This window comes from Mastigoproctus giganteus, chromosome 7 (genome assembly GCF_048544385.1).
Source record: "Mastigoproctus giganteus isolate SK-2022 chromosome 7, ASM4854438v1, whole genome shotgun sequence".
Classification (NCBI taxonomy): domain Eukaryota; kingdom Metazoa; phylum Arthropoda; class Arachnida; order Uropygi; family Thelyphonidae; genus Mastigoproctus; species Mastigoproctus giganteus.
Genome location: NC_143581.1, coordinates 205662968 through 205685207, shown reverse-complemented (window position 1 = coordinate 205685207; position 22240 = coordinate 205662968). Strand labels below are relative to the sequence as shown.

The 22240-nt window shown below is 36.8% G+C and overlaps 1 protein-coding gene across 2 annotated transcripts in view; it reads right to left on the bottom strand.

Annotated features, from left to right (window-relative positions):
- LOC150083612 (mitogen-activated protein kinase kinase kinase 7-like) overlaps positions 1 to 22240 on the bottom strand; it is a 240238-nt gene that overhangs the window by 68833 nt on the left and 149165 nt on the right. Inside the window, exons 11-12 of one of the 2 annotated variants that reach the window (XM_090377382.1) lie at positions 15541 to 15694; positions 11074 to 11196 (exon numbers count right to left, since the gene is read on the bottom strand). In XM_090377382.1, the coding sequence (XP_090233508.1) occupies positions 11074 to 11196; positions 15541 to 15694 (277 nt within the window). The remainder of the gene's footprint in view (positions 1 to 11073; positions 11197 to 15540; positions 15695 to 22240) is intronic. The other variant, XM_090377383.1, reaches the window with a different exon arrangement.

Below are 22240 nucleotides of genomic sequence, written 5' to 3'. Positions count from 1 at the left end.
TGCATTATGGCCACAGAAGCCGATGCACCAACAACAACAACAAAAAAAAAAAAAAAAAAAAAAAATCAAAAGTTGATGGATTTTTAGCATCTTTGTCTGCGAGTTCATTCCCCTTTATCCTCGAATGTGCTGGGATCCAGCAAAAGGTCACTGATTGATGACAATCTTCAATTTGAAATAGGAGACTTCTGATTTCATTTAACACAGGGTGAACCTTGTAGGAGGAATTCTGCATTGCTGTAACTGAGCTGTGAGTCAGTGTATACTATGTATTTTACAGAAGAGTAGTGATTCAGGTTTTCTAAGGCTAATATTATTGCATGGAGTTCTGCTCAGAAGCTGCTATACTCAGGTGGAAGAGCAGCCGAAATGATTGTAGAAAATACTGCTGCTGCTCCAACGGCTGAATGTGATTTGGAGCCATCAGTATATATTGGCAAAAAATCAGCATATTTCTGAATATGGCTTGCATGGAGTTGTTTCACACTGATTATCGATATTCTTTCCCCACTTGTGAAGATAAGTATTGCAGGTTAATTGTGGAGGGGGGAGTCCAAGGTGGCTGAGAGTAATTCATTACTTGTTGCCTGTTGTAAATAGGAACAGCCCAACTCTGTGTTAATTCAATAAGGCGTAAGCCTGCTGGTCTTATTTTATTGGGTTTGTTTCTATAGAGATTCTGCAGTGGAGGATTAAAGAGGTAGGGCTCAATAGGATGCTGCCAGCAACTTTGTATTTGGGCTGCATACCTAAGAAGCAGCATTTTTCTGTGGAGGTAAAGAGGGGGGCTCATTAGCTTCAATATATAAACTATGAGTAGGAGATGTCCTGAAAGAAGCAAGTGCAATCCGAAATACACTATGCTGTATAGGATCCAGCCATCATAGTGTACTCTTACAGGCAGAATCATAGAGTGGAGCACCATAATCCAAACTTGATCTGATCAATGCTCTATATAAGAGCAGTAAAGATGTACAGTCTGCTCCCCAAGACAAGGCAGATAAAGCTCTTAGTATGTTCAGCTTATTGAGGCAGAAAGTATGTACAAATTTAATGTGCTCAAGGAAATTTAATTTTGTGCAAGGATTAAATCCCAAGAATCTGATGTTGTTAGTCACTGGAATGGTAAAGTTTGACATCTGAAGTTCAGAATCTGTATGCATTTTCTGTTGATTACAAAAGTGGATTGCAAGTCTTCTGTTGTAATAGACGATAGCCCACCTTTGGACTTTATTCAGGGATATCTGCAGTTACTGTTTAATGGATCTCATTTTCTGAGAACGGCAAGAAATAGGGAGATCATTGGCATAAAGGTAGGTCTGAACAATATTTGGAAGTTCTTTTGTGATGGAATCGATTCTAAGGGCAAAAAGGGTTGCACTCAGTACAGACCCTTGTGGCACTCCTTCTTCCTGTAAAAATGTCACAGAAAGTGAGTTGTGATGATTCTGGAGAAAGTTCCTAATGAATATAGGCAGGTTGCCTCGTAGACCAAGAGTATGAAGGTCACTGAGAAGGCCACGAGGCCAGGTAGTATCAGATGCCTTCTCTATGTATATGGAAACCATAACAAGGTGTTCATTTTTTACAAAGGCATTACGAATTGCAGACTCAGCTTTGATCATGAGATCTAAGGAGCACCTGTTCTTACGAAAGCCATGCTGATGATTACTCATCAGGTGTTCTGTTTCGATGATCCAAACAAGTTGATTATGGATAATTTTTTCAAGTAATTTACCAAGGCAACTAGAGAGGAAAATTGGTCTGTAACTGTACAGACTGGTAGGATCTTTTCCAGATTTCAAAAAGGCAAGAATTGTGGCGTGATGCCAATAGCTTGGATAAATGTTTTCCAGATATATTCGGTTATAGTAGACCAGCAGCATTTGTAAATTTTTGTCATCAAGGTTTTTGTAGCATGATATAAGATTTTCCATCTGGCCCAGCGACACTGTTGCATGCTGTTTTAATGGCATGTCAAAGTTCATAATATTGAATAGGCTGGTTATGCGGAAGGAAAAGTGAGATTCGAAAGTTGATGACACGTTGTTCAGTCATAATCTTTATTTTCTGGAAATCTGGAGAATAAGTTGATGCTGCAGAAACTTGGGGAAAGGTTTTGCCCAAGGCATTTGCTATGTCCTCAGGAGCAGAGAGTTCTTGCTCATTACACGAAAGAATTGGTTCGAAATTTGCAGGAAATGTGCTTAATTTTCTTCCATATTAACCTGGAGTTAGTGTTTCTATTTATGGTAGATGCAAACCAAATCCAAGAATTCTTCTTGGCTTGCCTCTGAATGAGGTGTGCTTTTGCCCTTAATTTCTTGTAGTTGATAAGATTAGCTGTGGTTGGGGACCTACAAAATAAATTCCATACTTTATTTTTTAAGTTGTTTGCTTTTGTGCATTCTTCAGTCATAATCTTTATTTTCTGGAAATCTGGAGAATAAGTTGATGCTGCAGAAACTTGGGGAAAGGTTTTGCCCAAGGCATTTGCTATGTCCTCAGGAGCAGAGAGTTCTTGCTCATTACACGAAAGAATTGGTTCGAAATTTGCAGGAAATGTGCTTAATTTTCTTCCATATTAACCTGGAGTTAGTGTTTCTATTTATGGTAGATGCAAACCAAATCCAAGAATTCTTCTTGGCTTGCCTCTGAATGAGGTGTGCTTTTGCCCTTAATTTCTTGTAGTTGATAAGATTAGCTGTGGTTGGGGACCTACAAAATAAATTCCATACTTTATTTTTTAAGTTGTTTGCTTTTGTGCATTCTTCATCCCATGAATAGTTAAGGTGTCGTCGGGACTGGAGATTCAACAATGGAATTGAACATTTAGCTGCAGATAGTAGGTGTGGTGATATAATCTGTGGCTTCATCTATCGACTGTGTGCATATAAATTTCTCATCCAGAGCGACAGCTGACTGAAATTTGACCCAGTTGGCTCAAGAGAACTTCCATTTCTTGCATGGTTTGGCTAATGGTGGTTGTGCAGTGAGCAAATCATAAACAATCAGAAAATGGTCACTGCCCATGGGAAGTCTGTTCTATGATTGGTAACAGAATCAGGGAGCATATTGAAAGATTGACTGCAGAAGTTTTTCCAGTTGGTAATTGTATGTGAGTAGGTGCACCGATATTAAGAACGGTAAGGTTTTGCTTATCTACAAAGATTTCAATCAGTTGGCCATGCCAATCCAATTTAGTAGATCCCCATAAGGGGTGGTGGCCATTGAAGACTGTTGCAATCCACTTTTGTAATCAACAGAAAATGCATACAGATTCTGAACTTCAGATGTCAAACTTTACCATTCCAGTGACTAACAACATCAGATTCTTGGGATTAATCCTTGACAGGAAATTAAATTTCCTTGAGCACATTAAATTTGTATGTACTTCCTGCCTCAAAAAGAGACAGACAGACAGGGGAGGGTAGTTGTATTAGTAGGTTGGAGCAGTATGACATTAAGGGCAAGTTGCTACAAAAGATAAAACGATGAGTTAGTGGGAGAAGACAGATAGTGGTAATCAATGGACATTGCTCTACGTGGACTAATGTTATTAGTGGAATCCCTCAGCATTCGGTTTTGGGCTGATTGTTATCTTGTATATTTATCAATAATATTAATGAAGGTATATCATGTTTAATGTTGAAGTTTGTGGATTATAAAAAGTTTGGCAGGGTTGTTAACAACAGTAATGACAGTATGCTACTATAACAGGATCTAGAAAAGTTGGGCAGATGGGCTGAGAAGTGGCAACTGAAGTTTAACATTGATAAATGCAAAGTACTGCATATGGTTACTATTAAACCCAGAGAAACAGACCAGTCGTGTGGTATGTTTCTCTGGGTTTTTGGACACAAAGGGTAGTGGAGAATAAAAAAAACGTGGGGGTAATTGTGCAGTTAGATAATTTTCTGAGCAGTGCAAAACAGGCTGCAAGAGCAGGTCCTGGGGTCTTCTCAATGATATACAGGATTTTGCTAGTAGGAATGAGGAAATGGTCAGGCCACACCTTGAGTAATGCATACCAGCATGAATCCTCATTTTATGAAGTACAGGATACAGAGAAGAGCAACAAGATTGGTGAGGGGAATGAAGGAGTCTTCTTACCAGGAAAGGCTTAATTTCTGCAAATTTTAGTGTCTGGAGACTAAGCACCTGCAAGGTGATCTGAATGATGCCTTGAACGGTTTGAGCAGGCTCAATGCTGATGGGATTCTTTCTCTTGCTCACATTAAAAACCTGTGGAGGCATAAATTCAAATTGAGGAAACACAGTTGTATAATAAATGTGCGGAAATTTGCATTTAGCCGGAGGGTAGCCGATTTCTAGAGAGGATGCTCTGGTCGCAGAAGAAAACAGTTGGTGGATTTTTGGCTGCTGTAAAGGGATAAGTATTTTGATAGTTTTACTGTATTCTTCATTAATTAACACACTACATTGTGTTTTACAAAGATATTAAATAGGTTTAGTAGCGTTCATTAGCTTCTTATTTTGAATTTAACTAGTGATTTTTGGAAGTTACAACTTCCGGTGTTGGCACCAATATTGTTGAACTAGCAACCATACTTTAATCAATAAGAAATAGCGCAATGTACATATCTCAAACTGATAGCATAAGGTATAATGCAAAACTAGATAACAAAATATGAAGCACTGTATTAGGAATCTGTTAGCTTAGTATAGTATTATCAATTAATCAAAAATATGTATTAATCTTATTAAATTCCATTATTCATTAAACTGCATTTAAGTGGAAATAATGACTGAGACTAGAGCTTGAAGCAAGAGTGCTGTGACTTGGGAGAGAAATGAAGGGGGCGATTCTCCAATGTATTACAGTCTCAAAAAATGTGCAAAATGTTTGCTGAACTTTCTAAAACGGGACATGATCTAGCCAAGTAGGATGTCTTTGTGTGTGTGCTAAATGCATAGACCGTCAAGAAATTAGGTGCCAACTCGGCGTTCTGATGGGCGTCGATGAGAGCTTGAGGTGTAGGGTAAATGACCTCAAAGAAATTGATAAGAGAGGCCCATTAAGCTCTCAGCTGCCCAGCTCAACAGCAGAGCTGACTCGTGTGCATCAGGCAACACAGAGCCAATCTCCAAGACAGAATGCGCCCGTGCCAAAAAAAGGAACTAGTTATTGCTGATGACCCTATTGTCAGGGAGACAAAGGAATATACTATGCAAGAAGGATAGCTGAAAGAGGACCAGGCGTATGTCTGCCAGGGACAAAAGTTGAAGAATTGTAGGGCAGATATCATCTTTTAAGGGCGCAAAAGGTGATATTGTTGTACACGTTGGAACTAATAACATTAAGAGTAAGAGATCTGCAGATTTACTCAATAAATACAGGTCAACATTGAAAAAAAGTTGCGAGTTCAAGTTGAATGTGAAAGTGTCTGCAATTCTGCCTAGACACAATAGGAGGGAATATATGATGAGAGCCGTGTCGATCAATTCGGCCATGGAGAGATTGTGCAAGAGGCAGAATTTTTTTCAGCCTGGTCTGTGCTTATTGACAAGAGAGAGACTGCTTCTACAGGGATGGGGTACACTTAAACAGAAAGGGTGCAAGAATATTTGCTGTTAGGTGGGTTGGAAAACTACTAGCTTGGAGGATACACAGACTAAAGAGTTAACAGTGGCCGCAGGCAGAGGCAAAAGTGATTCTTGTACTGCTTCTATTGGAATCAGCAGCAGCATTGAAAACAAGGCAAGAGAGATTTCCAGGACTTGGGAGTCGTAGTAGAACAAATAAATACATCGGCGGTGTTAGGGTAACTGAGAGTAGAAACAGCTGCATGTATACCTTAATGCATTAGCATTAGTAGAGGCATATGATGCAAGAAAGCAAGCTTACGCAGCATCAGCCAAAAAAAAAAAAAAAAAAAGCAAGAGGAAGAATCCCATCAGCATTGAGCATGCTCAAACCATTCAAGGCTTTATATACCTCTATCAGATCACCTCGCCGGTGCCTAGTCTCCAGACACTGTAATTTGCAAAACAAAACTTTCTTCGTAAGAGCAACCGTTTGTTCCATTCACTAATCTTGTTGCTCTTCTCTGTACTCGTTTCAGCAGCTCTACATCCTTCTTGAAATGAGGCCTCCAGACCTGTATAGAGTACTCAAGGTGGTCTGACCATTGCCTTATACAAAGGGATAATCACCTCCTTATCCCTGCTTGAAAAATTCCTGTATATCATTGACAAGACACCATGAGCTACTCTTGCAGCCCATCTGCACTGCTCAGAAAACTTCATATCTGCCTGCACAATTACCCCCAGGTCCTTTTCATTCTCTACCACTGTCAGTGTAGTACCACAGAGTTGATACATCGCTCTGAGGTTACTGTTTCGCATATGTAGTACTTTACATTTGTCAATGTTAAACTTCGTTTGTCACTTCTCAACCCATCTGCTCAACCTTTCCAGATCCTGTTGCAGCACCATACTGTCAGTAGTGTCCTTAACAACCCTGCCAACCTTTGTATGGTCTGCAAACTTGGACATTAAGCTTGATATACCATCATCATTATCATTTATAAATACAGAAAACAACAATGGACCCAACACTGAACCCTGAGGTACTCCAATAATAACATTAGTCCACGATGAGCAGTGTCCATTGATTACCACTCTCTATCTTCTCCCCCTCAACCAACCCTTTATCCATAGCAGCAATTTGCCTCCAATGCCACACTGTTCCAATTTGTGCAGCAGTCTTCCATGTGCAACAGTATCAAAAGCCTTTCTAAGATCCAATTATATAATATCAAAGTTATTCCCTGCATCCAGTTCTTTTGTGACTGCATCATAGTATCAATCAAATTGGTCAGGCAAGACTTCCCCTTAACAAAACCATGCTGCATCCGAGCTATAACTGAAGTCTTGTCTAGATGATCCTGCAGTGCTTCTTTTACCAGTGCCTCCATTAATTTTCCTGGAACAGAAGTTAAACTAACAAGTCTATAATTACTTACGTCACCCTTTGATACTCCTTTATGAATTGGGGTCACATTTGCACATTTCCAGTCCATGGGTACCTCCCCTGAGTCCAAAGAAGCTCTCATAATTATGGCTAAGGGTTTGCTTACTTCCTTTGCTGCCTCCTTTAAAATAACTGGATAGATCCCATCCACTTGGGGTGCCTTTTTTATGTTTATCCTCAACAATTTCTCCTCCACTTACCCCTCAGTTATTACAAAATCATCTAGCTCACTGCCGGAGTTTACTTCACCTCTGGCGTTCCCCTTCCTGAATAACTCCTCATGTGTGAATGTAGATGCAAAATACTAGTTTAGTTTGTTAGCTACCTGAGCAACATCATCAACAGTTGAACCATCAATATCCAGTGGACCAATCTGATTGATATCTTTCCTTCTAGAGTTTACATAAGTAAAGAACTCTTTTCTGTTTTTCTTTGCATCCTTTGCCAAGGATTTCTCATAGTCTGCCTTTGGCATCAATGCATATACACTAATGCTAGGAGTATAGTTTATAAATTTGATGAACTTGAAGTGCTAGTCAAGACATCAAAGGCAGATATTGTTGGGATATCAGAGACGTGGTGTCGCAAAGATATAAGCTGTGCAGAATTGGAATTTGGGAAGTACAATGTTACAAAAAGGATAGGCAGGACAGGAAGGGAGGAAGAATTATGTTGTTAGTTAAGAAACACAAAATCTAAGGAAAGGCATCCAATTGATGTTGGTAGACAATAAGCACTGGTAAAGGAAAAATGAGAGGGGTGTGTTATAGGCTTAACGAATCTGATGAGTATAATGAGCAATTGTGCAGAGAAACAGAGTGGTCCAGTAAACCAGAGTGTCTTAAAATGGAGGTATTTTAACTTTCCAGATATCGACTGGAACTTGTGGGTTGGTCACTCACACACCAGCAAGACCGTTTTGATTTTTTTTTTTTTTTTTTTATGGAAACCCCAAACACGAAAGGTATCAAAACCCATAGTACTTAGTACCGTGCATGGGTTGAAAGTATAGTATGGGGGGGGGGGGATGCCGGAAACTTTGCTCTAGAGACTAAACATAGGTTTCACCACTACAAGCCTCCAATAAGCAAAGTGCTGGTCGATGGAATATTGCACCGGTCGATGAGAGTCATCTACCTGGATGACTGTTTTCCACAGCAGCAAGTACGAGAAGTAACCAGTGGGAGTAATACTCTTGATCTGATTATCACGGTGATTATTTACGTATTAAGAATTTTCAGATAAAGAACCACTGATAAAGGTACATTGTGATCATTGTGACAGTGATCACAATGTACTGATACGGGAATTACTTAAAGATGTAACTACCATTAAAGCTAAAGGGAAGGACTTTTGCTTTCATAAAGTTGACTACAGGGGTCTCAAAGAGTTTTTAAATTCTGTACAGTGGGATCAACTGATGATGTTACCAATGTTGAATTCTAAATGGAAAGCATTCAGGGACTTAATCTTGGAGGCTACTAGGTTTTCATTCTAACTGAGAAATACTTTTCAAGGTTCAGACCTAAATGGATGTCAGTTGAATTAATGAGGCTCGTCGCAGAGAGGAAAAATGTATGGGATGCATATAAATTATCAGGTGACACAGAAGCCTATGGCAGATATAAGCTGGTCTGTAACCAACTTACAAAGGAGGTAAGGCAGGCAAAGGCATTTTATGAGAAATCTTTGGCAAAGGATGCAAAGAAAAACAGCAAAGAGTTCTTTACTTATGTAAACTCTAGAAGGAAAGGGATAAATCAGATTAGACCACTTAACATAGATGGGTTGACTATTGATGATCATACTCAGGTAGCTGATAAACTGAATGAGTATTTTGCATCTACATTCACACATTAGGAGTTATTCATTGAGGGGAATGCCAGAAGTTTATCAAACTCTAACAGGCAGCTAAGTGATTTTGTAATAACTTGAGAGCAAAGTGGAGGAGAAATTGTTAAAGTTAAACATAAGGAAGGCACCTGAGGTGGATGGGATCTATCCAGTTATATTAAAGGAGGCAGCATAGGAAGTAAGCAAAGCCTTAGCCATAATTATGAGTGCTTCCTTGGACTCAGGGGAGGTCCCCGTCGACTGGAGGTGTGCAAATGTATCACCGATTCACAAAGGGCGTTTAAAAGGTGACACAAGTAACTATAGACCTGTTAGGTTAACTTGTGTTCCAGGGAAAATAATGGAGTCATTGGTTAAAGGAGAATTGCAGGATCATCTAGACAAGACTGCAGTAATAGTTAAGACACAGCATGAGTTTCTTAAAGGGAGGTCTTGTCTGACCAATTTGATTGGATACTATGATGTGGTCACAAAGGAACTGAATGTCAAAAATAATTTTGATATCAAAATTATCAAACAGTATCAAAAAGCTTTTGATACTGTTGCACATGGAAGACTGCTGTACAAATTGGAAAGGTATGGCATTAAGGGTAATTTGCTACAATGGATAAAGGGATGGTTGAGTGGGTGATGACAGAGAGTAGTAATCAGTGGACATTGCTCTTCGTGGACTAATCCTATTAGTGGAGTTCCCTAGGGTTTGGTGCTGGGCCCATTGTTGTTTTCTGTATTCATCAAGGTATATCAGGATTAATGTCCAAGTTTTCAGATGATACAAAGGTTGGCAGGGTTGTTAATGATAGTAAAGACAGTATGCTACTCCAACTGGATCTAGATAAGTTGGGAAAATGGGCCGACAAGTGGCAACTAAAGTTTATCATTGATAAATGCAAAGTACTGCATATGGGCAGCAATAACACAACAGAAACATACCAACTGTGTTGTAGTACACTCAGGGAAGTGGAAAGTGAAAAAGACCCGGGGGTAAATGTGCAGTCAAATATGAAGTTTGCTGAGCAGTGCAGACTGACTGCAACAGTAGGTCATGGAGTCTTGTCAATGATATATAGGAATTTTGCTAGCAGGGACAGGGAAGTGATTATCCCTTTGTACAAGGAAATGGTCAAACCACACCTAGAGTACTGTGCAAGGGTCTGGAGGCCTCATTTTAGGAAGGATGTATGTAGAGTTCCTAGAATGAGTACAAAGAAGGGCAACAAGATTGGTGAGGGGAACAAAGGGGTGCTCTTACCAAGAAACACTTAAGTTCTGCAAATTACAGCACCTGGAGAGTAGGTACTTGCGAGGTGATTTGATTGAGGTGTATAAGGCCTTGAATGGGTTGAGCAGGCTGAATGCTGATAGGATTCTTTGTCTTGCTCAGATTAAGAACCTGAGGGGGCATAGATTCAAATTGAGGAAAGACAGTTGTAGAATAGATGTGCAGAAATTTGCCTTTAGCCAGCAGGTGGTTGATTGGTGGAACAGATCTTTTGTTGTGGAAGTTGATAGCTTAATAAATTTAAGGCTGAGCTGGACAGGCATTTGGAACAAATGGAGGGGTGAAATGGGAGTTTTTTTTTTTTTGGCTAATGCTGCATAAGCTTGCTTTCTTGCATTGTATACCTCTACTAATGTTAATGCTAAACTTCCATCTGTCATTGTGGTAGTTGACAGCTTACATAAAAATAAGAAAGAACTGAACAAACTTTTAGAGCAAATGGATGGGTGATAATGGAAAGCTTTTTTTTTGGCCGATGCTGTATAAGCTTGCTTTCTTGCATAATATGTTTCTGCTAATGCTAATTTCTGAATAGCAGATACAACTGAATAGCAGATATAATGATTAAATAGCAGATACAATTAGTTGTTCAATTTATCACACAAATTTCTTTATAAATATCCCCCTATGTAAAATTTGCATTCTTGCATGATAAATAGCTGATATAACCAAAATATTTATATTCATCATGGGAAGTTATTTAATGCTCCCTCTGTAATAGTTAAAATATTTAATTTTATTGCAGAATAAGATGATAAATTAAAGAAAAACATTAATGGCACCCCAAACTCAATGTACTAGCTTTTATTGGGACTTTTACTGTCCCACATATTATTATAAGAATAGAAAATGGCATATTATATTACTATAAAACCTTGTAACCTGCTAAAATTATACCACACTATCCAAATATTTTAATATATATATGAAGGTTGCTTACCTAATGGGGATGGGATTTCCTGACTTGGAAGAGAAATATTATGTTCACTATACAACGGAATAGAATGAAATGGTTCAGACACTGTTGTAACAGATGAACCACACGATCCAGATCGCCGATGACCTGAAATGGAGGGAAGGGAAGAAAAGGGAGCAAATAAAATTATTTTAGAAAATATAAACTTCAGTAATTAAATAATTACTATTAATATTAATATCTGTAATTGGTATATTATTTCGGAAAATATCATGTTTTATACTGAAAAAGTAATATAGTGATTAACTAATTCATGCAAAAAAAAATTGGAGATCCTTTAGGTACAAAAGTTACTCATAGTAGTCTGTTCATCTCTCAGTGTATGTCATGAATATTTCATGTTAATTTCCTCTGGAAATATACTGCTGGAATTCTTAAATATGAATATTTATTGAATGAATTTTTTATTCTTTTTTTTTTTTTTTTTTTTTCTCAGTTTGAATATTAAGTTGTATAAACATTACTATTCTTCTACTCTGAGATAGATCTGACGATCATCTACAGTTCAGAATCCTTGCTACCAAACTCCTTTCAGAATTTTCAGGATTTGTGGTACTACACTGACAGTGGTAGAGAATGAAAGGGACTTGGGGGTGGTTGTGCAGGCAGATATAAAGTTCTCTGAGCAGTGCAGACAGGCTGCAAGAGTAGCTCATGGAGTATTGTCAATGATATATAGGAATTTTTCCAGCAGGATAAGGAGGTGATTATTCCCTTGTATAAGGCAATGGTCAGGCCACACCTAGAGTTCTGTATACAGGTCTGGAGGCCTCATTTCAAAAAGGATGTAGAGCTGCTGGAACGAGTACAGAAAAGGGCAACAAGATTAGTGAATGGAACAAAGGGGTGCTCTTACAAAGAAAGGCTTAAGTTTTGCAAATTACAGTGTCTGGAGACTAGCACCAGCGAGGTGATCTGATAGAGGTGTATAAAGCCTTGAATGGTTTGAGCATGCTCAATGCTGATGGGATTCTTCCTCTAGCTCAGAATAATTACCTGAGAGGGCATAAATTCAAATTGAGGAAAGACAGATGTAGGATAGACGTGCGGAAATTTGCCTTTAGCCAGCGGGTGGTTGGTTGGTGGAACAGACTTCCATCCCTTGTAGTGGAGGTTGATAGCCTAAATAAGTTTAAGGCTCAGCTGGACAGGTATTTTGAACGAACAGAGGGGTGAAGTGGAAGTGGGTTTTTTTTTTTGGCTGATGCTGCATAAGCTTGCTTTCTTGCATCAAATGCCTCTACTAATGCTAATGCTAATTTTAAAATTTTACTCAAACTTACAAATAGGAAGGAAAGTCAAAGTTAAGCTTATTCAATGTTCTTTTTTTTTTTTAAATTTATTTAATAAAATCAATAAAATGAATTTAAGTGAGCATACTTAAATTATTTGAAATGAGCTGAATTAAAGTTATATCACTAATTAATTAGCACCCATGCTTTGATTTATGCTGCTTCATATCAGCCATATCATTCAAAGAATGCTAATGTCCTTCAGCTTTTTTGTTACCAACTTTCTTGAGTTTTCCACGGTGTACTAATCCAGATTAATTGGGGGGGGGGGGGTATTCCAGATTAGTGAAGTAAAAGACGAAAAAAAGAAAAACTTAGAAAAAATTTAATGGTATACACAGTGCTGATGAAAATAAATAAATAAATATCACTGTAGAGCCTTTATTTAAAAACTAAAAACTAAAAAAAAAAAAAAAACAAAAAAAACAATACATTTATCCATCAATAGAAGACGCAGGAGTTGTACTTGTTTTTGAACCCAATAATGCAGGTTTAAAGAAACTGTAAAGTTTTGTCTGAACAAACCACTGCTGCTGTTCTTTAAATAGGATCTTCCTCACAGTTCTTAGGTGTTCATAATACCCCTGCAATTTTTGATTTGTTGAGCAGTCCACATAATCGATTACTGCCTCAATGCCATCTCTTGTAGAGCTAAGACGTTTCTTCTTCTTCTTAATTGTATATTCTTGTAGTTATCTGATTTTTCTCCCATAGCAGAATCCTTAATAACATCTGCAGCAATTTATTCCTCTGTCAGAAGCTGAAATCCAGGTTCTCCTCTTTTGGTTCAAGCCAATCTTGGATATTTTTCTTGCATTATTTCAGCCTCTCCAGCTGCCCTCAACACAGTCTGAAAGTCCTCTGGCTCTAATCCCTTAAAGTCAATATCATCATCTGTATTTTGCAAGAGTTTTTTTCAGCCATTCACTAAAGTTTCCTTTTTAGTGACCCTCCATGCATTGGCCAGTTGAAGATAGACTTGATATTTTCCAGTGTTCTCCTTCCTCTTGTGTCATTATCTTTATCCATTCTGTCTTCCAATGCTACCATCACCTCATCAAGGAACTTGCGCTTATAGAGCAAGTTCCTTGATGAGGTAATGCAGGCCATAATGATGCCTTGGTCCATGGGCTGTATTAAGGCAGTTGTGTTTGGCGACAAAGCCAAACACTTTATTTCACCATCCTTATTAGACATATATTGAATATCTGGACATGTGGGGGCATTTTCAAGGATTAGAAGTGCTTTAATCTGGTAATCTGAAAATTTCAACACTAATTTCTAGTATTCTTAAATTCGGGTACGAAGCGATTATGGAACCAATTCTTTGTAATTTCTTGTGCGAACCAAACATTTTGCAGGTTGTAGTAGACAACAGGCAATATGCGCATACAGTCTTTTAATGCCCTTGGATTCTTAGCCTTGCCACCACAAAAGACTTTAACCAATGAGTTCCATCTGCATTGGCACAAAGAAGTGCTGAAAACTTCTTGCTCTTTTGGGCAGTCAATCAGTGCACAGTCAGAGTGACTCATCTTCCTTCTTAAATCTCATGTCTTTCAAAGTATTTAACTGTGAACAGAATTTTTCATATTTCAATCTGGATTAGAGAGGGTTTATTGTACTACTTTTCCATGACCTCAAGCTGACAGGGAATGAATATAGTCCAAAAAGTATGGATGAGACTTTTTTTTGGAAGGGATGCCACATAGATCACTCTTCTCCCGATTAGAAAATGGCCTCAGGGTTCACGGTTTAAAAAGACTCTTGACTAAATAGGCAGATGTGGAAGGTGGTTGAAATCCAAAAACACTGCTCATGAACTACTACTGTAAGGACTATGCCACTTGTGCTAATCGCCAGAGTGGGAGTAATGAGGAAGTCTTTAGGGGCTCACTCTGGTTGGCTGAGAGATAGTTGAGCTCTGCTGCTGTTATTGTGCAGTCATATTCTGTTCTGAAGATAACTTTGATTTTAGACTGGCTCCTTGTTCTTTGAATTAGTCAATGCAGTTTAGTGCAGTTATTTATCAAATCAGTGGCTCTTCTTTATAAAACAGTGAATTAGACATCAGAGCAGTTACAATGGTTATAAATTTTCTTGTAGTTTACAGTGTTCAACAATTGTTCTTTTTTGAATGGAAGATACTCAAAGTATTCTTTAACAACTTCTCATTACCTCAAGAAGTGATGAATGGCTAGGCTGGTTCAAGAGCCAGCCACTGATTACTAACATACTTTATAAAGTGTTCTGATAATCACATTTTCATGCTGTATGATGATATAGTGGTTTCACCCCTTGTCACTCTCATATAAATGTAATCTGAGTTGAAGCTTTTGATCATCAAAAATTTCAAGAAGACTTTAAAAGATGATAGAAAAAGCCTAAGTGATGATGGAAGACAGGGATTCCCAGCAAAAGAGGCAACGGACTTCACCAATAACAGGGCTTCTAAGAATTTGGAGCATAAGTTATGACAGTTTTCCATTATCACTTAGGCTTTTTCTATCATCTTTTAAAGTCTTCTTGAAACTTTTGATGATCAAAAGTTTCAAGAAAACTGGATCTCTAATGCCTCAAAACAGAACCACAGATGATGGCATTTGAAATGATCAGATAAATACGGATGATCACAGCTAGTTCAAAATCCATGTTTTAGAGTATAGTAAGTAGCATTTCAGTTTCAGCAAATAGAGTATCCTGCTTTTTTCAAAAGATTTGTTTCATTATGTAATAGGTTTGTTTTTTTTTTTTTTTTTTTTTTTTAAATAGCACGATAAATATTGACATTCCAAGTACATTCCATATTTATTTCCACTAAATTACCTGAAATAAATAATTCTCAAAATCATTTTGCTACTTAGTAATGGCAAGATAGGAAACAATAAAACAACCTTACAGCTATAAAAAAAAAAAAAAAAAAAAAAAACTATTAAATGTAACACAAAATTTAAAATCACAAGAATTGTCCACAGTGGATTTCAATAACTTTAGGCTACTACATCAATCAATGCACTAATAAATTTATAAGTTTCTAATGTATTTAAAGTATACTAATTATACCCATCCATTATTAAATTCAGCTAAATTAAATAACTTAATAATATTAACATTAAGAAATATTTTAATAAGGCTATACCAGTTAAATTAGGTACTCTTAATTCTGTATTACCGAGATCATCTGATTCATTCTTTGGGATTTTACTGTAAGAACCTTGCCTTTGAAGTTTATGGTCAGATAAATTTTCAAGACTATTAGCTAATGATGGTGGTGCACTTATGGGACATGCATTCTGTAAAATCAAAACAAGATTACTTAAATTAAATCCAGTTGGTGAAAACATTGAATAACTGCCACCTTATGAGCATCAAACACTTTCTACAGGCAGTTTGTAGGTTTGTCTGTTTTTATTTATGTGCATGATTTACATTTTCAAACATACTGTATATAAATTGAGTAATAATTGTTTAGACTGTAATGCAAGTATTTAATACTGGTTAACAAAGTTTCATTTAAAAATTTTGCAGTTACAAAATTTATAAATTAGGAAAAAAATTCAATATATAAATAATGAAACTGGAAGCAGCAAATTTTTGGATACATAGAATAATATATGATGACTACTAAGTATAAATAAAATACTGTCATAATAAATGATCTGTAACTTATCATGCACAAATTATACTACACCTAATTCTGTTTTTACACGATAGATACGTTCCTGAAAAATACGTGTAAAAAAAATTCGTGTAAAAAAATACATTGTATTTATGGAAGAAAAGAAGATTGGTTCCGGATCTAAAAAAATCAGTAAAAATATTCTTTTTAAGCTTATTATTTTATTTCAACAAAATACACACGTAATAATATGTAATGAAAATGTATTAAAGTAAATTTGTATGCATATGAAATGAATTCTTCATGAACAAAAAAAAATCTGTTTTACACATAACAAAATTTTATTCATTTTCACTTTCTGATAATAAACGGTGCATACGTTTGCGTATGACTGGAATATCACTGCTATCACTGCTATGTTGTGGACATCGTCTTCTTCCTCTATTAATGAAATTCTTTCTGTGATCTCTTGAGCAAAATCAGCACGAGTCTCCTCTGGTGCTGATGTTTCACCGGTTTTACGAACGAATTCAGTTATTAATCGCTGTGTTCGTGTTTTGGTTAGGCCGTTATATAATTCTCTGTAAGAGGCTGTCAACAATTTCAGTTCAAGTTGAAACTTCTCAGCGCGTTCCTCATTAGGGTCATGTTTGACAAAATTATTACCTAATTTTCTGGCCAGTTCCAGACCTTTTATTAAATCTGCATTTAGAACAGGATCATTTTCTTCATTATCACTACGTTCTGTGGGATAAGGAGTCCCAAGGACAATCTCTAATATTTCATCTTCTCTTAGGGCTTTGTCGGTTAACAATTCATCAATATCTTCAAACGATAGGTCATCGAATCCTTCTCCACCAATTTTGTGTGCCATTATAATGATGTTGGGAAATGCGGTCATATTAAGGATGATGGCTTTGTCGGTTAACAATTCATCAATATCTTCAAACGATAGATCATCGAATCCTTCTCCACCAATTTTGTGTGTCATTGTAATGATGTTGGGAAATGCGGTCGTATTAAGGATGATGGGATCTTTGCTTTTTACACATTGTGGCCAAACCGCTTTCCAACACGCATTTAAAGTTGCTGGTTTTAATTCAGTTAACGCTAATCCAACTTGATTGATACAATCCATAATTGAGAATTTCTTCCACACATCAATGACTGTTAGTGTTTCATCATTCAGTTTGTCCAAAACGTGTTGGAATGTTCGTTTTACGTAGTATGTTTTAATTGTCGCAATTATACCTTGGTCTACCAGTTGTATCAAAGATGTAGTATTAGGTGGCAGAAATAAAATTTGTACATTTAGGTGTTCCAAGACTGGGTGCATTATCAAGAATCAGAAGAACTTTAAATTCGAGACCTTTCAAATTCATATAACGTCTGACTTCTGGGACGAAACATTTGTTGAACCATTCTATAAAGATAGCAGTAGTCACCCAGTTTGCCATCCAGTGAACAGGCAGTTTATTGATATCTACACCTTTCATTGAACGTGGGTTTAGGGCTCAATTTACCAGCAGTGGTTTCAATATACGATCTCCTGAAGCGTTAGAGGAAAATAATAAGGTCACACGATCCTTAGCTACCTTAAAACCACCAGCAGTTTTCTGCGATTTGGCTACATACTTTCTGTTCGGCATTCGTTTCCAGAAGAAACCAGTTTCATCTGTATTCCACACTTGATCAGGAGTGTATCCTCCATCTTCAATAATTTTTGCAAGTTCCTGCGGGAATACTTTAGCAGCCGATTCATCTGCAGATGCAGTTTCACCTTTAATTTTTATATTATGAAAAGTATTCCTTTTAAGAAACCCTGTCATCCAACCTGTACTCGCAGAAAATTCATACTTTCTGTTTAATTGAGATGAAGTGCTTGGCTCCTTTTCTTTAATCTGTCTGTAAATTCTTAGTGCTGTTTGCTTGATGGCATTTCCATCTACTGGTACTTTTTTTTGTGACTGGTCTTCTATCCATATTACCAGAGCCTTTTCCATTTTTTCCTTGACAATATCTCTTGTATATGATGATGAATTAACACTTACTTTTGTTCCAGAACATACCGACTTCCTAATTGCAGCTTCATTTTTCTTAATAGTTCTTACGGTAGCTTCATGTACACCAAAATGCTTTCCTACAGACGTAGCCCCTTGTCCAGTTGCAAGACGATCTAAAATTTGAATTTTAAGTTCCAAAGAAATCTCTTTCCTTTTCATTTTGGTAATAGGCGAATTATTCAACATTATATAAGGGCTACCGAAAAATATCTGTTATAATTAATAAAAAAAGGTATGAAAAATTTGTAAACTTACAATTTATTGACTATCGGCAAAATTAATAAATTTTTATGTGCACAAATTTCACTAAAGATTCTTTCACTTTGAAATAGAGCGTACTACTAAATGTCTTCCGAAGATACAATGCACAAATACCGTAGATGTGCACCAAATTCAATAAAAACGTTGACGATTCATAGATATCCAGACGTACACATTGGTAAACAAAAGCACGCGTTTCAAAACGCACACACTAGCTGTTATCCAATCTATTGGTGCGTGTAAAATAGAAATGATACTAATATGACACAAATTAAAAAAAAAATTTTCTTAGAATTTAGGCAAAAAAAATTAATTGAAATCGTGTTAAATCAAAATGACTCGCGTAAAAAGAGAATGAAATTTTTATTTTGAATTCGTGTTAAATCATATTCGTGTAAAAAAAGTTCGTGCAAAAACAGAATTAGGTGTATTTCTGTATTAAAACTAGTTTAATGTTTAATTGTGAATATAAGAATCAATACAGCCACTTGATATGCACTATCCCTCATATATGGGAGAATGAGTACCAAAAACAAATTTTTATATCTTTGTTATCATACTGTTGATGCATTCTTTAATGCATATACTGTACTTTAGTTTATATGTATGGTATATATACAGGGTGTCCAAAAAAACTGTACACACTTTGATTGTTAATAACTTCTATGTTTATTTTCATAAATTCAATTTTATAATGAAGAAAAAATGTGAGAAAAAAAATATGCACTAACACAAGTGTTCAAATTGTCCTCCATTTGTATCCAGGCATTGTTGACAACATTGAGAAACTGAAGTACATACATCACCTAAGATATCTCTTGATATTGCTGCACATTCTGCTTCAATAGCTTGCCACAATTCAGCAATTGTTGCTGTTTTTGTGCCATAACTTTATCTTTGAGGTATCCCCATAAATAAAGATCCAATGGCATTAGATCTGGTGGACATGGAGGGAACTCAACGTTGCCTCTTCGTCCAATCCATCTGTTTGGGAAAGTTTCATCCAGATAAGCCCTAACATCGCAATGAAAATGGGGAGGTGCCCCATCGTATTGAAAATAAAATTCATCATCATCATCATCTTGAAATAGCTCATGAATGTGTGGGTCAATTGATTCTTGAAGCAAGTTGAGATAAACAGCACCAGTAACAGTTGCATAAAAAAAGAATGTTCCAATCAAACCAAATGATGATAATACACACCACACTGTAATGCCCGGTAAATTCACATCATTTCTTAGTAATGTGTTATTTGGTTTTTAGGAGCATTAGCAACTAAGGCCATATTGCTCCAGGATATGCGGTGGTCATTCCCTGACCTTTCCGTATCCTCCGTATTTGGTGGTGACGGGCTCGAACCCTGGTCTAATCAAGAAGCTTGTGCTACGCACTGCTGCTCCTTCCCACCTGGCTACGGAGGCGCCATTTCTCAGTAATGTGTGGATTCTCGGTTGCCCAGTACGAACAATTCTGGCAATTAATTGTACCATTCAACTTGAATGTTGCCTCATCACTTCAAACGATCTTATTGGCAAACAGAGCATCCTCTGATGATTTTCTTAAAAACACTTGTAAAATTCAACCCTACGATCAGGATCATCTTCGTTCAGGGCCTGCACTAATCTTGAAACATAGCTTTTCCATTTTGCATCTTTAAAATATTATGCACACCGAATTTCGGAATTGCCATTTCACAAGCAGTATGTTGGACAGATTTCCTTGGTGTTTGTCGGAAAAGTTCAAGCACCTCCTGTGATCTCATGGGACTTGTGGATGTGCCCCATGAGATCATAGGAGGTGATCTCAGACCAGTAGTAGGATCAGACCAGTCTGATCCTACAGTAAGTTGTCAAAACCTGACTTTATTCTTTCATCTTAAGTTTACTTTGTTTAAACTTTAACTGGGCATTTTGCCTTCTTTCAAACCTTCACTCATTTTTCTTTGACAGAATTTATCGGTTTTATTTTAGCATAATTCTGAATTTTCTTTATTTATTTATTTTTGAATTATATTCCTGTTATTCCTTCCTTTTTGGTCTCTGTCGAGTCGGCTATGATGTATACATTTCATACATGTATATCATAACAGAAACAGAGACTTTCTTATTGCTGTGGTTCCGTTGGTGTTGGCTGCTGGCCCCTTGAAGACATAGTTAAAATCTTAGGAACTACAGCATTAAGTATTATTTTATTACTTTCCTGTTAATCTTAATTTTATTATTTATTTTCAGGTAATCTGCTTTTACTTTGCAGGCATTCTTAATTTATTCCATTGTAATTACACTTGACAAGTCAGCAATACACTTATCAAATGCATTTGTCTATATATATATATATATATAATATAGTATTAAGAAAATAAGTAAGAGTAGAGGGTGGAGAGTAATTGTAGTGAAAAGGAAGATAACATTAATTATGGATCAGGGACTCTGCATAAGCAGACATATCCTACAGCCATAATGTATAAATATTTATGATATGAATATGGACACTTATACCCCCCAATGAGCTTAAACTGGAAAAAACAAACAATGATACCACAGCCAATTTCCTGGATTTTGAAATTACTGTAATAAACAGCAAAGCTACCAACCAACATGTACAACAAACGTGATGCATTTTATTTTAAAATAATCAACCTCACACAGTGGCATTCCAATATATCTAAAGGAGTGCATGCCAATGTTATACTAGCGCAAAGCATCAGGATAGCAACCATTTGCAGCAATAAGGAAATAACCATCAACAACATCAGGATGCTATATAAAAAACTGATAAACAACCTTTTTCCTATAGCTTATCTCCGCTACCACTTCTGTAAAGCCCTTAACATCATCAAACATAAAAAATTATGTGCCATCAATATAGACAACATAATCAGCAATAACTGATGACAAAAGCCCATATCCACCAAGTTTGTAAATAGTGTATAAATAATGCACCTGGCCTCCGTGATGTCTTACAACTTAGAAAACCTGTACCCACCAATCGGCCAATCACAGTGTATTAACCATGTATTTGGAAAATTAAATGCACAGGGCATAATCCTTATGGGTTCTGATAATTAACTATATAGTATTGGTGTAAATACACCATAGTTAACCCATATATTTGAACTATGTAGCGTGGAGGGCATTGTTTTAATTGTATCTCATAATGTGGTTGCCTTCACAAAGAGATAGCTGCTATTGCATTACTTCAAATAAATAATGCTTCTCTAGTAGAGAAGACTACTGTTATTTATTTTCAGCGGTACCACCACCCAGACAATCGTTTCGAAGCTGTGCGGCTTCATCATCAGTGGGCGGGCAGGTACCCAGGTAATACAACAAGCCATTACAGTTACGAAGTTATATCCACATTATGAGAGATGCCAAAGGTGTGGTGGTAATGTTTTGGCATCTCTCATAATGTGGATATAACTTCGCAACTGTGATGGCTTGTTGTATTACCTGGGTACCTGCCCGCCCACTAATGATGAAGCAACTGTGATGATAATACAGCACTGATTTAACAACGGCATTAAGCTCGTTCTGTTTGATATCTATAACAAAATTGAACTAAATAAGCCTGATGATCCTAAGGAGCTGACCAACGTACTGAACTCGTAAGAGCTCATTAAGACATATCAAAACTAAAAGAAGAGTAATATTGTATTAAGTTGTCCCGACTGCAAAAATAAACCTAATCACGTTCTTCTCCCACAAATCCCAGTAGAAATTATACCACTGAGTGCTCAATCAGCATTCCTCATCGAGTGCAATCTACATGTCTTAAACAGCTTCCTACAACTGACAAGAATGAAGCTGAATCCTTTAAAAGACCACATTATTCATGCTCCCAGAAAAAAGGCAACTGATGAATATCACACCTTCCAATCAGTAACACGATCTCAC